The 16,332-nt window shown below is 37.5% G+C and overlaps 1 protein-coding gene across 2 annotated transcripts in view; it reads right to left on the bottom strand.

The window, feature by feature from the left end:
• The window catches only part of TEX10 (testis expressed 10), a 57,966-nt gene that overhangs the window by 28,599 nt on the left and 13,035 nt on the right, over positions 1 to 16,332 (bottom strand). For both annotated transcript variants that reach the window (XM_045780343.2, XM_045780344.2), the window contains exons 6-8: positions 3,185 to 3,423; positions 2,317 to 2,452; positions 464 to 639 (exon numbers count right to left, since the gene is read on the bottom strand). In XM_045780343.2, the coding sequence (XP_045636299.2) occupies positions 464 to 639; positions 2,317 to 2,452; positions 3,185 to 3,423 (551 nt within the window). The remainder of the gene's footprint in view (positions 1 to 463; positions 640 to 2,316; positions 2,453 to 3,184; positions 3,424 to 16,332) is intronic.

Here is a 16,332-nt window from a genome sequence, read left to right as displayed (position 1 = left end):
TAAATTCTATATACATATATATCCATATATCATACATGATATCCATTACGATTAAGTAATTTGCTGCCACATCTCAATAATATAAATTATATATACATATATATACATATATCACACATGATATCCATCATGATTAAGAAGTAATTTGTTGCCAAAGCTTCAAAAGAATTTTTTTGAAATTCCTGATCAGTTTTGAATTGTGAATAGCAGGTGGCTGAAAAGACAACTGAAGAATCCAAGAAGCATCTACAACCACTAAACCTTCTAAAACTATCCTAATAAAAAAATACTTACTATTGAACATGAATTTACTGTTTGAAATTTTATTTTGTTTTGGCGATTTAATCATGGTATAACCAATTTATAATAATTTAAAGGAAAGGCAAACCTGAAGCGTTCTCCTTAGAAACTTCCTTCCTAATTCAGGGTAGATCAATGGCTACCTACACAGTTAAACTCTTACCATAGATTCGCAGAGCAGAAGCTTGTAAACTTTTTAGTAATTCTTTATTTGCTCGTGCTGCCGCAGTATGGATAATATCAATAAGCTGTGTTGAGAGCTCAGGATTTCGGGAACCAAGATGAGCAAGTTGCAATGGTAAACCAGCCAGCCAACGGGATAACACCTTACTACGATATCTAAGAAACACCAAATAAGAACAAGATAAAGTGTAATTTCCAAAGACAAGGGAAGTAAGTTTAAACAAAAAAAATTTTTTAACTTGAATAAACCATAGAGTAACAAATCATCTACCAAGAACACCACATGTACTCATTTGAACATATGAGAGCCTACAAGAATGGCAGCATCGTTTATTCAGCTATAGCATTTTCCAGGGTTTTATCCACTAAATTTAAAAGATCAGGCAATTTGGGGCACTATCTAAATTGTATGTTTATCTTAAAAAACACAGACACTACTACTCTTTGTACTACTTATCTTAATTGTTAGCTATTATACTATATTAACTCATTGATACGTTCAATAAAGGGTGCTCCCAGACTAAATGACTTCAAACCTGTTATTTTAGTTCTTCAGTACACAGCTGACCCTTGAACAACATGGGTTTGAACTGTGTGGGTCCACTTATCAGAAGTTTTTATTTTTTCAATAAATGTATTGGAAAATTTTTTGGAGAACCGCAACAATTTGGAAGCCTCACAAAGTGCACAGCCTAGAAATACCAAAAATATTATATTCTTCTTATAAGTTAGGTGTAACTGTAAGAATATATGTAACATATAAAATTACACCTAAGAAGTTAGGTGTAACTATAAGAATATATGTAACAAAAAATACGAATATAATATGAATATAACATATGTAACATAAAATGTGTTTATCAACTGTTACTGGTAAGGCTTCTAATCAATAGTCGGCTATTAGTAGTTAAGTTGTGGGGGAGTCAAAAGTTACACGTAGATTTTTGACTGTGCGCCAGGGGGTGGGGGAGTGGGGGTATGTGTCGGTGTCCCTAACCCCCACATTGTTCAAGGGCCAACTGTACTTGTACTTGGTAAAGCTCCAATCACTTTTGCTGCACCTCAAGAGGTTAATGATTTAAGCATGACCTTTGTTGTCACACAGACCTGAACGTAAGTCTCAGCTGTTTTCCATTAGTTGTAGAACACTCACCAACTTATTTAACCTAAGCTTCAGTTTCCTCCTCATAAAACGAAAAGTAACAGTACCTACACCTCATAGCAGGAGTATGAGATTTAGCTAAATTCTGAAAAGCACCTGGTTTGTACTAAAGACTCAAATATATTTCAACTGCCTATGTATGCTGAGGTATCCCCAACCCTTATTTTTTGCCTAAACATATCTTCTATCTGAAATATACCTCAAACTCACATCAAAAAATTAATTCCTTAGTTCCACTCTTTGTGTTGTCCATCTCACTTGATAGCACCAAATTTGGACAGAAACATTCTCATCTTCTATTGTCATCATTCTTATACCATATAACCCAACATGTAATGAAGGGCTAGTGGTTCAACCTCCATAATTTTTATGGAAAGCAGAAGAAAAGGCTGAGGCTGCTACAGGTTATTCCAACTGTCCGTAAGCTGTTAAGTGGACAAGTGGAAATACAAGCTCAAACAGGCTTTCATCTGCTTGGTAATATACATAAAGATTACTTGCACTACTATGTATGCTTCTTTATACAATTTTATATATTTTCTTATGTGTAACCAAACAAGATTAAAAGTGAATTCCTCCAAAGATTTACCACCCTATTGTCTTATTTAAATAGGCAAAAAAAAAAAAAAAAAAACCCACAAAAAAAAAAGGCAAAATAAATGAAACTTTACCTGACTCTGTAAGATCTCAGTTCTTCTTTTTGATAGATTTTACTGAAAAACTTCAGTAACAAAGTCCGAACAGGAAGGAGAAGGCCTCTCTGCTGATACAATGTATAAACTGCCTTGATGAGAGACTCTGTAGCCTCTAAAAACAAAAACAACTGCATATGAAGCAAAAATGTTTCTTCACCAGCTCTAATTCCTCTAAAAGCACAGAAGCACTTTACTTTCTTCCCATGACAAGGCAGATCTTAGTCACAAACTGATAACTACCACCGAAGTCCTGTAGCAATGACCCACTATAAAAGTAAACCAACCAGAGATTACAGAATAAATTTTCCCAAAGGACTACAAACCTATGTAGTAATGACAACGACCAGGATATCAGAAAGATGAATAAGATGGGAACCAAACAGGAAAGCTTTGTGAAAAGAATCAGTAAATCACACTAAAAAAGAACTTAGTATGACATCATTTCAGGCTAGAAGAAAGGTAGAGACAGGCAGGATTCGCTCCATACAGATAAAAGGGAAAGTACTCAATTTCTAATCGAACTGACCAGAAAAGGTATTTCTTCATCATTAGGCTCAATGGCATTTCCTCCTAATAATACCTATCTTCTTTTACTCAAGTGTGTAATCCACTAGAAATGTTACCATATTGCTTCAGAGTGATCTACTCACGGAATGATACTCAGCCATAAAAAACTTCAGTGTTCAAGTAGACAGTCCTTTATAATTATACAAGCTACCTTTTATGGCTTGAATGTAATTAACCTGACTACATGGAATGTCTGAAAGTCATTAATTCAAAGCTAGACCCTAAGAACATACATAAGAACTCCTCTCTTAAAGAAAGACAAAGCAGTAACACCTACCTCTGTTAGGTTGTATCTGCATTAACCTCCATGATACCCCAAGCAATCTGTTCAGCTGCTTACTATTTAGCCTAAAGCCATCTTCAAGGGTCTCTGTCACAAATTTCCTTATCATTTCTATCCAATTGGAATCCTTCTGCAAAGTCGAGGCATTTGCCAGGGAGACCATGATATCAGACAGCGTTAAATTCAGTAACAGATGATCTACATTATTGGACAGAACCGTGCAATGCTTGATGCTAAAAACAAACAAAGACACATACATCTATGAAGTGTTATATCTACCATACTTGCTTCACTTAGAATACTTATAATCTATCAATGGGTCAAAATATTTCCTTCTAAAATAAATTGCCAACAAGGCAGGTATAGAGGCAAGGTTTAGGCCACTCTTTTATAACTAAACCATTCCTTACGGCTGTTAAGAAGACATGAATTACACTGTATACTGCTCAGTTCATTACCCAAGTTCCTCTTCACACAAAAAGTAAAGGCCCTTGTAACAATGCCTGGTAATCCTAAATGTAATGTGGAGATAAGACTTGAGAACCTCAACATGCTTGAAGATTTTTTAAAGCAGATACTTATATCTGGATGTAGGTCACAGTAGATTGACTCTGCTTCTACCTCACCACATAATCGCTAATTTCTCCTGGCCACAATTTCCCTATGTACGACATAAGGGGACTGGTCCAGATAAGCATTGTTTTGAAACAGCTTATAGGCTAAACATATTAAAATCAGTTTTTTCTAGCCAAATAAAACACATTTCTTTCAAAGCCTCAAAGAAATTTCAAAAATAAATAAATAAATAAATCTTGGGGCGCCTGGGTGGCGCAGTCGTTAAGCGTCTGCCTTCAGCTCAGGGCGTGATCCCAGCGTTATGGGATCGAGCCCCACATCAGGCTCCTCCGCTAGGAGCCTGCTTCTTCCTCTCCCACTCCCCCTGCTTGTGTTCCCTCTCTCGTTGGCTGTCTCTGTCAAATAAATAAATAAAATCTTTAAAAAAATAAATAAATCTCAAATTTAAAAAATCTCAAATACTTTCAATAAAAACAGAAACTGCAACTTAGAATATAAATACATATTTGAGACTGGAACATTCAACAGCAGAGCCTATTTATTTCAGGTTTCAAAAAATGTAAAGTTAATTAAAATAAAAAATCTAATTTTAAAGGAAAAGGTTAATCCTAGATCAAGCACGAGCAAGGACACAGTAGTGAAGAACCAAGAATATATGGGAAGGGAAATAAAGAAATTTGGTGCTATCAGAGCATCAAATGTAGGCTTAGGAATGACAAATGAGCTTGGAAAGGTAAAATGGAACCAGATTACAAAGAGGGAGGCTAAGGGCACTAAAATTAATTCTGCAACCACATGAGTAACACGGTTGAAAACTTATTTCAGATGTGTGGTTCGTGGGAATAGAAAAGGAAAAACGAGAGATACAAGACTATAAACAGTAATTTTTTTTTAAGATAATCAGGATGTCCTAGATCTATTTAAAGACATTTCATTCAAGATTTAAGATCTCAGATTTAAGAAGTTCACTGAATCCCAAGGAGTATAAAAAATTAAAAAAACAAAAACAAAAAACCCACCTGGATACATCATTGTGAAACTGCAGAAATTATAAAAAGATAAATCATGGGGAGTGGGAACGGAATTTTGTAAAGTAACAACAGTTAGACTCATAGCTGACTTCTTAATACAGCAACGAAAATCAGCAGACAGTAAAGTGTTGTCAATGTGCACAAAGAAGAAAACTGCCAAACCTAGAGTACTACACTCTGCTAAAACACTCTTCAGAAATGAAGGAAAAATAATATTTTTAGACAAAACAAAATATAACCTCCAGTAGATTCTAAATGATCCCAGATGGGTGGAAACAGATATGTGAAAAATGAAGAGCAAAAAAATAGAATATACATGAATAAAACTCAGGTAGTGGATACAAGTTCTCCAAAATACTAATTTTTGATGGAAAGCTCGAATTTTATCATTGGCACAAATACTGTCAGTTGTTATCCTTGGAATTAATAGGCTCTTTGTTTATTTTGAGAAAATAACTGCCAAATACCCAAGTCTGAACAACCGTAGTTTGTCTGTCAGTCATTCTTCCAAGTTAAAATTGTGTCTGTCACAGGAAAGTACTCACAAGTAGAATAAATACAAAAATGTATTTCTTGAGACAGCCATCATCCTGTGTATGCAGGCAAAATATTTTACCCCAGTTTCCCCATCTCAACACACTGAATATGAAAAAAAATGTGTTCTCGAGGGTCGTGACTTAATAAAATTAGTAATTTTTACTGCTTCATTAAGCACCTTTTTAAGTGAAACTGGCTCTGGATTGTTCTTTTAAACTGTGAGTGCACGGTGATGAAGAATACAATGTTTTACTAGTACAGTTTGGTGCCACTGCCTTAGTTTATGCTAAGATACTGGCAGTTTTACCCACCACTGCTTTTGTACCATCAGTGCAAATGTCAGAAAAGTCAAAAAGGCAAATAATGTCTTAATTGTGAAATAGTTCTGACTTTATAGACCCCAGAGTTCACAGACCACACTTTGAGAACTGCTGTTTTAGATAAATGACAGTAAGAGTAAGCCAGCTAACTCTGTCTCACAATAGCAACAATGGTTTACTGTTTAAAGGCTATCCCAGGAAGCTTCCCTCCCCCATCCCCAACCTAGTTTGTTCTGTTCCTTTATCTTAAGGTTCTCCCAAAGTAATACCCATCCCTAAGAATTTTAGATTCTGAAAAAGAAAAAACAGAAAAGAAGAATTTCAGATTCCGGATCTTCAGTGGCGCCCTTATTTAAACCAGCTAGGAAAATTTTCTACATACGATACATCCAACAAACTTCCTTTTTACCAAATAAACCTTGTACTGTTTCAGATGATCTTTTCTTTTGGCCTAACGAACATTTCTATTCAATTTAACTAAGGGAAACTCAAATTTCTTCTACAGATTAAACTGCAAGTCAATTTCCTTTTGAATTCTGCCTCCTTAAATACTCAATTCCTGGTACACTTTCTCTGGCCCTATTCTGTCCTTATTTTCCCACAAAGAAATCTATTTGCTAAAAATTTCTTCTAAAATTTAATCATTCACATACTGTCTGAATATTTACCATGTTTCTTTAATACAGCTCACTTTTTAAAGACAAATACGATTTCTAAAAGAAACCTTCCATCACTACCAAAAGCAGAAAACCAATCTTTCCTAACACATTTTGCAATAAATTCCCAACAACCCAACCAGCACTTAATCAACCTCAACCGGCCAAATCAAAGCTCTCCATTACCTCTCGAAAAATAGACTAATTTTTCCAGTATACAAGTAAATCTCCCCAACTAGCAGACTACTGTAGTCAGCAGTGAACCTCTCACAAGTTGATTTGTAGGCCAAAGGCAAGACTTAGCTGTATGGTAAACAGAAAGATTTGGGACCCCCAATAGAAGAAAGACAAGACACAGCTTTCACGACACAAGAGAAGTCATTTTTGGTCCTCAGCTATTTTCCTATTTTCCCTGATCAATATGCCACTGGCTCTACTAACCAAAAGCACACTTCTTAACGACACATCCTAGGAGGTGTCAGAATTACAAAGCAATACAAAAACCTCAGTAATTAAGAACTTTAAGGGGACTAAAGGAATGCAAAAACTAACAGTCTCTAACAGGCCAGTAAAAAGGCTAACCATAACAGAAACCATCAATCAGCAGTGAAACTCGCAGTGCTATTTCAAAAGTAAGGCCCAGCATTCTTTACCCAAAATACGGAGCTCAAGACCCCATCCAGTCTATATCCTAAGACTTTGCCCGAAGCCCTTTCTCCTGTCTGACAGTTACCTCAGCTTCGTTATAATGTTGAAGTCTCCACCCCAGGAGGGGTACAAGGTTCATAATAGAGTATGCATATACAGGCATGTTTCCTAAGTATGTCTGCACAAACTTATGCTTGCCTTTACATGTGATGACAAAGTTCCCCTTTCTGAATATTCATCCTAAACCTTAAATAAAAAGAACCCGCTCACCCACACTCAGGGAGTCACAGCTTTGGAAATTATTCCCCATGATCTCCTTATTTGCAGCAAATAGGTTCCATTGTGTCAACTCCACCTGGTATAATCTCTATATGTAACCTACCAAGGAGGGAACTCATGTTATTTCGGTCACAGTATTTGTTCCCAGTACATATTAGAATTACCTTGTTGGAATAACGACCACATAGATTAATAAATTTTGAGCACAAAAAGAAAGTTTTCTTAGGGGCGCCGGGGTGGCTCAGTTGGTTAAGTGTCCAACTCTTGGTTTCAGCTTGGGTCATGATCTCAGGGTCATGAAATCAAGCACCACATAGGGCTCTGTCCTCAGTGTGGAGTCTGCTTGAGAGTCTCTCTCTCCTGTCTCCCTATGCCCCTCCTCCTACTCGCACACTCTCTTTAAAATAAATAAAATCTTTAAAAAAAAAAAAAGAAAGATGGGTGCCTGGGTGGCTCAGTCAGTTAAGCGTCTGCCTTCAGCTCAAGTCATAATCTCAGGGTCCTGGAATAGGGCCCAGCATCAGGCTCCCTGTTCAGTGGGGAGCCTGCTTCTCCCTCTCCCCCACCCCTGCTCACACTCCCTAATAAGATCTTTTTTTTTTTTTTTTTAAGATTTTATTTATTTGAGAGAGAGAGACAGCCAGTGAGAGAGGGAACACAAGCAGGGGGAGTGGGAGAGGAAGCAGCAGGCTCCCAGTGGAAGACCCTGACATGGGGCCTGATCCCAAAACTCCAGGATCACGCCCTGAGCCGAAGACAGACGCTTAACGACTGAGCCACCCAGGCGCCCCTCTAATAAGATCTTAAAAAAAAAAAGAAGAAGAAAAAAGTTTTCTTAGAGAGGACTACACTGCATTTTTTTTAATGTCAACATTTCCAATGACAAAATTATAGCATTTGATATAAACGAAAGAATTAAAAACAGGGACTCAACTGGACATTTGAAGACCAATGTTCACAACAGCATTATTCGCAGTAACCAAAAGGTGGAAACCACCCAAACATCCACTGACAGATAAAGAGATAAACAAAATATAGTATATACATATAATGAGTATTATTTAGCCTTAAAAAGGAAGGAAAACTTGGAAGCAACCAAGAGGTCCTTCAGTAAGTAGGTGAATGGATACATAAACTGTAACACATCCACACAACGGAACATTACTTAGCACGTAAAAAAAAAAAAAAAAAAAGAGCTCTCAAGTCATGAAAAAAATATGGGGAAGGGAAGGATGAATAGGCAGAGAACAAAGGATGTTTAGAACAGTGTAACTATCCTATATGATACTATAATGGTGGATAGATATCATTATATATTTGTCAAAACCCACAGAATTTGTAACACCAACAGTGAACCCTAAGGTAAACTATGGATTTGGGATGAAAATGATGCGTCAGTGTAGGTTCATAGATTATAACAAATGTTTAACTCTGGTGCAGGACGATGACAGTGAGGAAAGCTGTGTATTTCTGGGTGCAGGAGTACTTGACAATTCTGTACTTTCTGCTCAATTTTACTATGAAACTAAAACTGCTCTAAAAAACAAAATCTATTTTTAAAAAAAAGGGAAAAAATGCTGGTACATGTTACAATATGGATAAACCTTGAAGACATTTTCCTAAGTGAAATTAAGCCCGACGCAAAAGGAAAAATATTTTCTGGTTCTGCTTACACGAGGTACCCAGAAGGGCCAAATTAATAGAAACAAAAAGTAGAACAGTGGTTCCCAGGAGCTGGTGATAGGGGACCATGGTGAGTTATTGTTTTATGTGTACAGACTTCCAGTTTGGTAAGATGAAAAAAGTTCTGGAAATGGATGGTGGTGATGGCTGCATAACAATGTAAATACACTTAATACTACTGAACCAGACACTTTAAATGATTAAAAAGGTCAAATTTCATGTTATGTGTATTCTACCACAATAAAAATCAGTAATATCCTTTGTAACTGTATTTTAACTGAAGATGAAAAACTCAGACATCAGGTCAAAAATTAACTGGGGTTACATGAATAAGTGTGAAGACTACTGAAGACTACTGGCTGAAGCCAATGTTGTCTCCTGTAACTTGTGTTGCCCTCCACAGGTTATCTGCTAGGTATTCAACGCAGCTCCTAATGGAAATAAAAGAGCGGTCCAGAGTCCCTGAAAATGAATCCCTGGGAAATCTTCTGAAGAATAAGCTAGTTATATTGCCAATCTATTTTTGCTAAAAGTTCCACAACTGCAAAGTCAGCTGGGAAGACAACAGAATAGGAGGACCTAAGCTCGCCTCCTCCCATGGATTCAACTAGATAACACCCATATCAGTGTACACTACCCAGGAAACCACCCGAAGACTGGCAGAACAAATTCCACAACCAAAGTCAAGGAAGGCGCCACATTAAAGAAAACAGGAAGGGCAAAGACAGTCTGGAAGCAAAAAGGACCATGGCCATTTGACACAATGGAGGGGGAGCTGGTGGCATGGAGAAGGGCAGGAAACAGACTTTCACACTGGGAAATCCACGAACAGGGAGGATGAATGTACAGAGTATTTGCCTTCGAAAGTGCGAGGGGCCAGATTTCATGAGTTCTCAAAACCAGCAGGACTTAAAGCCTAGAATTTTTAAAATTGGCGGACTCGGCTCTGTGAGAGCCCAGAAGGCATTAGGAAGCAGAGTTCAACGATAAAAGAGACAGCAAACAGCCCCTGCAGATATAGTGCAGAAACAGCAAGTGGAAAACTCCAGAGGCCGATAGGAGGGAAAGTGCAAAGAGAGGCAGGAACCACGGGGAGAATCCAGGAAAAAAGGACATGGCAGGTGCCACTTCCCTCCCCACCCACCAGCAAAAACAATGGCCACCTGCAGGAACCAGCGTGGTGCCAACACTACAAACTTGATTCCACCAAGTTTCCTCACATCCCACCCTTCCACTACACCCCATCCCCACCTTCAGCAGATATGCTCTTCCCAGTCACACTGTTCTGAGTCCCAGCGCTAAAGTCCCCCGCCCCCCAGCAGCCCAGCACAAACCCTGACAATGCCACATCTCCTGACACCCAGGAGGACCTCAGTTCTAGCAATGGCAGACTTTTACAAGCAGACCACCACAGACCTTGTTAAAACGTGTTAAAACATGCCCCACCCCTGCCGGGGATCAAACACTGCACACAATACGCCAAGAGAGCCTATGTAAACTATGCTGAAGGAAGGAGGCCAAGACTCAACAGGAGAGCACAAGCAACACACATAGGAGACCCTCCTTGAAGCGCCAAGCCCTAGGAAACAAGGCACACTGCAATGCAGGGCACTACAGGACCTCTTCTTCATAAGGCAAACCACAGCAAGAGTCCAAAGTGAAACAAACATAAGTAATATGCCTGATAAAGAATTTCAAATAACGATCATGAAAATACTACACTAGGAAGAGTGGAGGACATCACAGAGACCCTTAATACAGAGATTATAAAGAACCAATTAGAGATCAAGAACACAGTAAATGAAATTTAAAATACACTTGATGAAAGACACAGCAGGCTAGATGAAACAGAGGAATAAAGTAACCACCTGGAAGGCAGAGTAACAGAAATAACAAGCTGAGCAAAGGAAAGAAAATTATGCAAACTGAGAAGTCTTAGGGAACTCGGTGACTCCATCAAGCATAATAACATCTGCATTACAGGGATCTCAGAAGAGAGGGAAAAGGGAGAAAATTTATTTGAAGAAATAATAACTGAAAACTTCCCTAATCTGGGGAAGGAAAAAGAGATTCAGATCCAGGAAACACAGCAATCCCCGCCCCCCAAACTCAACCCAAGGCCATCCACACCAAGACACAGAGTATTTAAAATGCAAAAACTAGCGATAAAGACAAAATTTTAAAAGCAGCAAGAGAAAAAAAAGACAGTTACATACAAGGGAAATCCCATAAGGCTATCAGTGGATTTTTCAGCAGAAACTTTGCAGGCCAGAAGGGAGTGGGGCAAGATATATTCAAAGTACTGAAACGGAAAAATGTGCAGCCAAGAACACTCTATCCAGCAAGGCTATCATTCAGAATAGAAGGAAAGATAAAAGAGTTTCCCAGACAAACAAAAACTAAAGTAGTTCATCATCAGTAAACCAGCCTTATAAGAAATATTAAAGAGGACTCTGAGTGGAAAGGAAGACCATAAGTGAGAGTATAAAAAAGGGGTTCCCGCATGGCTCAGTCAGTTGAGCATCTGATTCCTGACTATGGCTCAGGTCATGATCTCTGGGTCAAGAGATCGAGCCTCGCATAGGACTCCATGCTCACCAGAGTCTGCTTGAGTTTCTCTCCCTCTGCCCCTCTAACCCTCTGCCACTGCTCTTGCAGGAGCACTCTTGCACTCTCCCTTAAATAAATAAATAAATAAATAAATAAATAGTAAAAACAAAAAAGCAATAAGAATAAATATATTTGTAAAAATCAGTCAAGGGAGGGCACCTGGCTGGCTCAGTCGGTTAAGCATCTGCCTTTGGCTCGGGTCATGATCCCAGGGTCCTGGGATGAAGCCCCACATGGGGAATCCCTGCTCGGCGGGGAGTCTGATTCTCCCTTTCCCTCTGCCTGCCGCTCCCCCTGCTTGTGCTCTCTGTCAAATAAATACATAAATAAGTAAAATATTTAAAAAAAAAATCAATCAAAGGACTCATAAAATAAAAGGATATTTTATATGAAACCATATACCTGAAACATGGGAGGGAGAAGAGTAAAGCACAGGTTTAAACTTAAGCAACTAACAATATAAACTCCTATATCCAGAAGATATGTACAAATTTAATGGTAACCACAAATCAAAAATGTGTAATAGATACGCAAAGAATAAAGAGAAAGGAATCCAAGTACATCACTAAAGAAAGCCAACAAACCATGAAAGAGAGCAAGGGAAAGGATCAGAGAAAATCTCCAGGAACAACCACAAAACAAGTAACAACATGTCAATTTAGTACATACCTCTCAGTAATTACTTTGAATGTAAATGAACTAAATGCTCCAACCAAAAGACACAGGGTGACAAAGTGGCTAAAAAAACCAGACCCATCTATATGATGCCTACAAAAGACTCATTTCAGACCCAAAGACACCTACAGATTGAAAGCGAGGGGATGGAGAAATATTTAACATGCAAGCGGATGCCAAAAGAAAGCCAAGGTAGCAATACTTACATTGGACAAAACAGACTTTAAAACAAAGACTGTAACAAAAGACAAAGAAGGACATTATAATTAAAGGGGACAATCCAACAATAGGACATTAACAGTTGTAAATATTCATACACCCAAATACATAAAACAGTTAATGACAAACATAAAAGGAATAACTGATAGTAATACAATAACAATAGAGGACTCTAACACCCCATTCACATCAATGGACAGTTCATGCAAACAGAAAATCAGTAAGGAAAAAGTGGCTTTGAAACACTGGACCAGATGGATTAGCAAATATGACATTCAGAACATTCCATCCTAAAACAGAATACACATCCTCCTCAAGGGCACACAGAACACTTTCCAGAATAGATCATATATTAGACCATAAAACAAGTCAACAAACTCAGAAAGACCCAAGTCATACCATGCATCTTTTCTGACCACAGTGCTATGAAACTAGAAAGCAACCACAAGAAAAGATCTGAAAAGGGCACAAATACATGAAGGTTAAATAACATGCCATTAAACAATGAATGGGTCAAACCAAGAAATCAAAAAGACATAAAAAATTACATGAAAATGAAAACACAAAGGTCCAAAATCTTTGGGATGCAGCAAAAAGTGGTTTTTAGAAGGCAGTTTATAGAATCACAGGCCTACCTCAAGAAGCAAGAGAAATCTCAAACCACCTAACTTTATACTTCAAGCCAGAAAAAGAACAACAAAACCCAAAGCCAGCAAAAGGAAAGAAATAATAAAGATTACAGCAGAAATAAATGGTGTAGAAATTTTTTTAAAAATTGATCTAATGAAACCAAGAACTGATTCTTTGAAAAAAATCAACAAAACTGATAAACTTCTAATACCCATCAAAAAGAAAAAGAAAGAGAGAGAGAAGACCCAAATAAAATTACTAATGAAAATGGAGAAAAAACAACCCACACCACAGAAATACACACAACTGTAGGGGCTCCTGGGTGGCTCAGTCAGCTGGGCATCTGACTCCTGATTTCGGCTCAGTACATGATCTCAGGGTCATGAGATCAAGCTCTCCCTGTTGGGCTCTGCACTGACAGTGGAGCCTGCTTGGGATTCTCTCTCTCCCTCTCCCTCCACCCTCCTCTACCCTCCAAGTGCACTCTCTCTAATCGAAAGGAAGGGAATGGGAAAGGAAGGAATACAAACAACTGTAACGGGATATTATGAAAACATATATAACAACAAGTTGAACAACTGGGAAGAAATGGATAAATTCCTAGAAACATATAACCTACCAAACCTAACACAGCAGGAACTAGAAAATCTGATTAGACCAATTACCCACAATGAAATTGAAACAGTAATCAAAAAACTCCCAACAAAAGTCCAAGAGCAGACAGCTTCCCAGGCAAATTCTAGCAAACTATTTCAAAAAAATATTCCAAAAAATCCAAATTCATTCCATGAGGCCAGTATCACCCTGATACCAAAACCAGATAAAGACACCACCAAAACAAGAGAACTATAGGCCAATCTCTTATGAATATAGATGCAAATATTCTCAACAAAATATCAGCAAACCAAATTAACAATATATTTTTAAAAAATCATATACTATGATCAAGTGGGATTTATTCCCAGAAGGCAACAGTGGTTTAACATTGGCCAAACAAGAGGCGCCTGGGTTGCTCAGTCGGTAGGACGTCTGCCTTCAGCTCAGGTCATGATCCCAGGTCCTGGAATCAACCCCCACTTTGGGCTCCCTGGTCAGCGGGGAGTCTGCTTCTTCCTCTCCCTCTGATGCTCCCCCTGCTTCTAATCTCTCACTCACTCTCTCAAATGAATAAAGTCTTTAAAAATTAAAAAAAAAAAAAATATATATATATATATATATATATATGTATATATATATGTATATATATGATGCACAAAACAAGGAGCACCTGGCTGGCTCAGTTGGTAGAGCATGGTACTCTTGATCTTGGGGTCATGAGTTCAAGTCCCACATTGAGTGTGAAGCCTACTTTTAAAAAATGAAATGTTAAAAAATACATATTTGCAAAACAATGTGATACATCACATCAATTAAAGGATGAAAACCTTTATGCTCATTTCAGCAGATGCAGAAAAAGCATCTGACAAAGTACAACATCCATTCATGATAAATAACCTCAAAAAAGTTAAGTCTAAAAGTAACATAGCTCAACATAATAAAGGCCTTATATGAAAAACCCATAGCCAACATCATACACAATGGTGAAAAACTGAGAGCTTTTCCCGTAAGGTCAAAAACAAGACAAAGAGTTCCACTCTCATCCCTTTTATTCAATATGGTAATGGAAGTCCTAGACACAGCAATTAGACAACATAAAGAAATAAAAGGCATCCAAATTGTTAAAGAAGAAAAACACTCACTATTTGCAGATGACATGATACTATACATAGAAAACCCTAAAGACTCCACCAAGAAACTACTAGTACTGATAAATCAATTCAGTAAAGTCAGAGGATACAAAATCAATGTACAGAACTCTGTTGCATTCTAATACACGAATAATAAAGCAAGCAGAAAGTGAAATTAAGAAAACAATCCCACTTACAATTGCACCACAAACAATAAAGTATCTAGGAACAAGCTTAACCAAAGAGTGTGAAAAACCTGTACTCTGAAAACTTTAAAAGCACTGATAAGAGAAATTCAAGACAATGCCAAAAAAATGGAAAAATATTCCATCCATGTTCATGGGTTGGAAGAACAAATATTGTTAAAATGTCTATACTACACAAAGCAATCTACAGATTTAATGCAATCCCTATCAAAATACCAACAGTATTTCTCACAGAACTACAACAATCAATCCTAAAATTTGTAAGGAATCACAAAAGACCTCGAATAGCCAAAGCAATCTTGAAAAACAAAAACAAAACTAGAGGTAACACAATTCTTGTTATATTCCAAGTTATATTACAAAGCAGTAGTAAAACAGTATGATAATGGCATTAGACACATAGATCAATGAAGAGAACAGAAAAACCAGAAATAAACCAACAATTATATGATCAATTAATCCTCGACAAAGGAGGAATGAATATACAATGGGAAAAAGATAGTCTCTTCAACAAATAGTGTTGGGAAAACTGAACAGCTACATGCAAAAGAATGAAACTGGACCACTTTCTCACACCATACACAAAAATAAAATTCAAAATGGATTGAAGACCTAAATGTGAGATCTGAAACCATAAAAATCCTTGGAGAGAGCACAGGCAGTAATATGACATTGGCTGTAACAACATTTTTCTAGATATGCTTCCTGAGGCAAGGGAAATAAAAGCAGAAGTAAACTACTGGGACTACATCAAAATAAAGCTTCTGCACAGAAAAGGCAACAACCAACAAAACTAAAAAGCAACCTACAGAATGGTAGAAGGTATTTGCAAATGACATATCCAATAAAGGGTTGGTATCCAAAATGTATAAAGAACTGATACAATCAATACCTAAAAAACAAATAATCCATAATCCAATTAAAAATGAACAGAAAACATGAACAGAATTTCTCCAAAGACATTCAGATGGCCAACAGGCACATGAAAAGATGCTCAACATCATTCATCATCAGGGAAATGCAAACCAAAACTACAATGAGATATCATCTCACACCTGTCAGAATGGCTAAAATCAAAAACACAAGAAACTAGTGTGGTGAGGATGCAGAGATGCACTGTTGGTGGGAATGCAAGCTGGTGCAGCCACTGTGGAAAACAGTATGGAGGTTCCTGAAAAAATTAAAACTAGAACTACCCTATGATCCAGGAATCACACTATTGGGTATTTACACCAAAAATACAAAAACACTAATTCAAAGGGATACACACACCCCATCTTTACTGTAGCATTATTTACAATAGCCAAACTATGGAGGCCGTGCATTTATAAATGAATGAAGTGGT

Source organism: Ursus americanus, chromosome 18 (genome assembly GCF_024610735.1).
Source record: "Ursus americanus isolate L20-20 chromosome 18, mUrsAme1.1.p, whole genome shotgun sequence".
Taxonomy (NCBI): domain Eukaryota; kingdom Metazoa; phylum Chordata; class Mammalia; order Carnivora; family Ursidae; genus Ursus; species Ursus americanus.
This window is presented reverse-complemented; position numbering and strand designations above follow the sequence as displayed.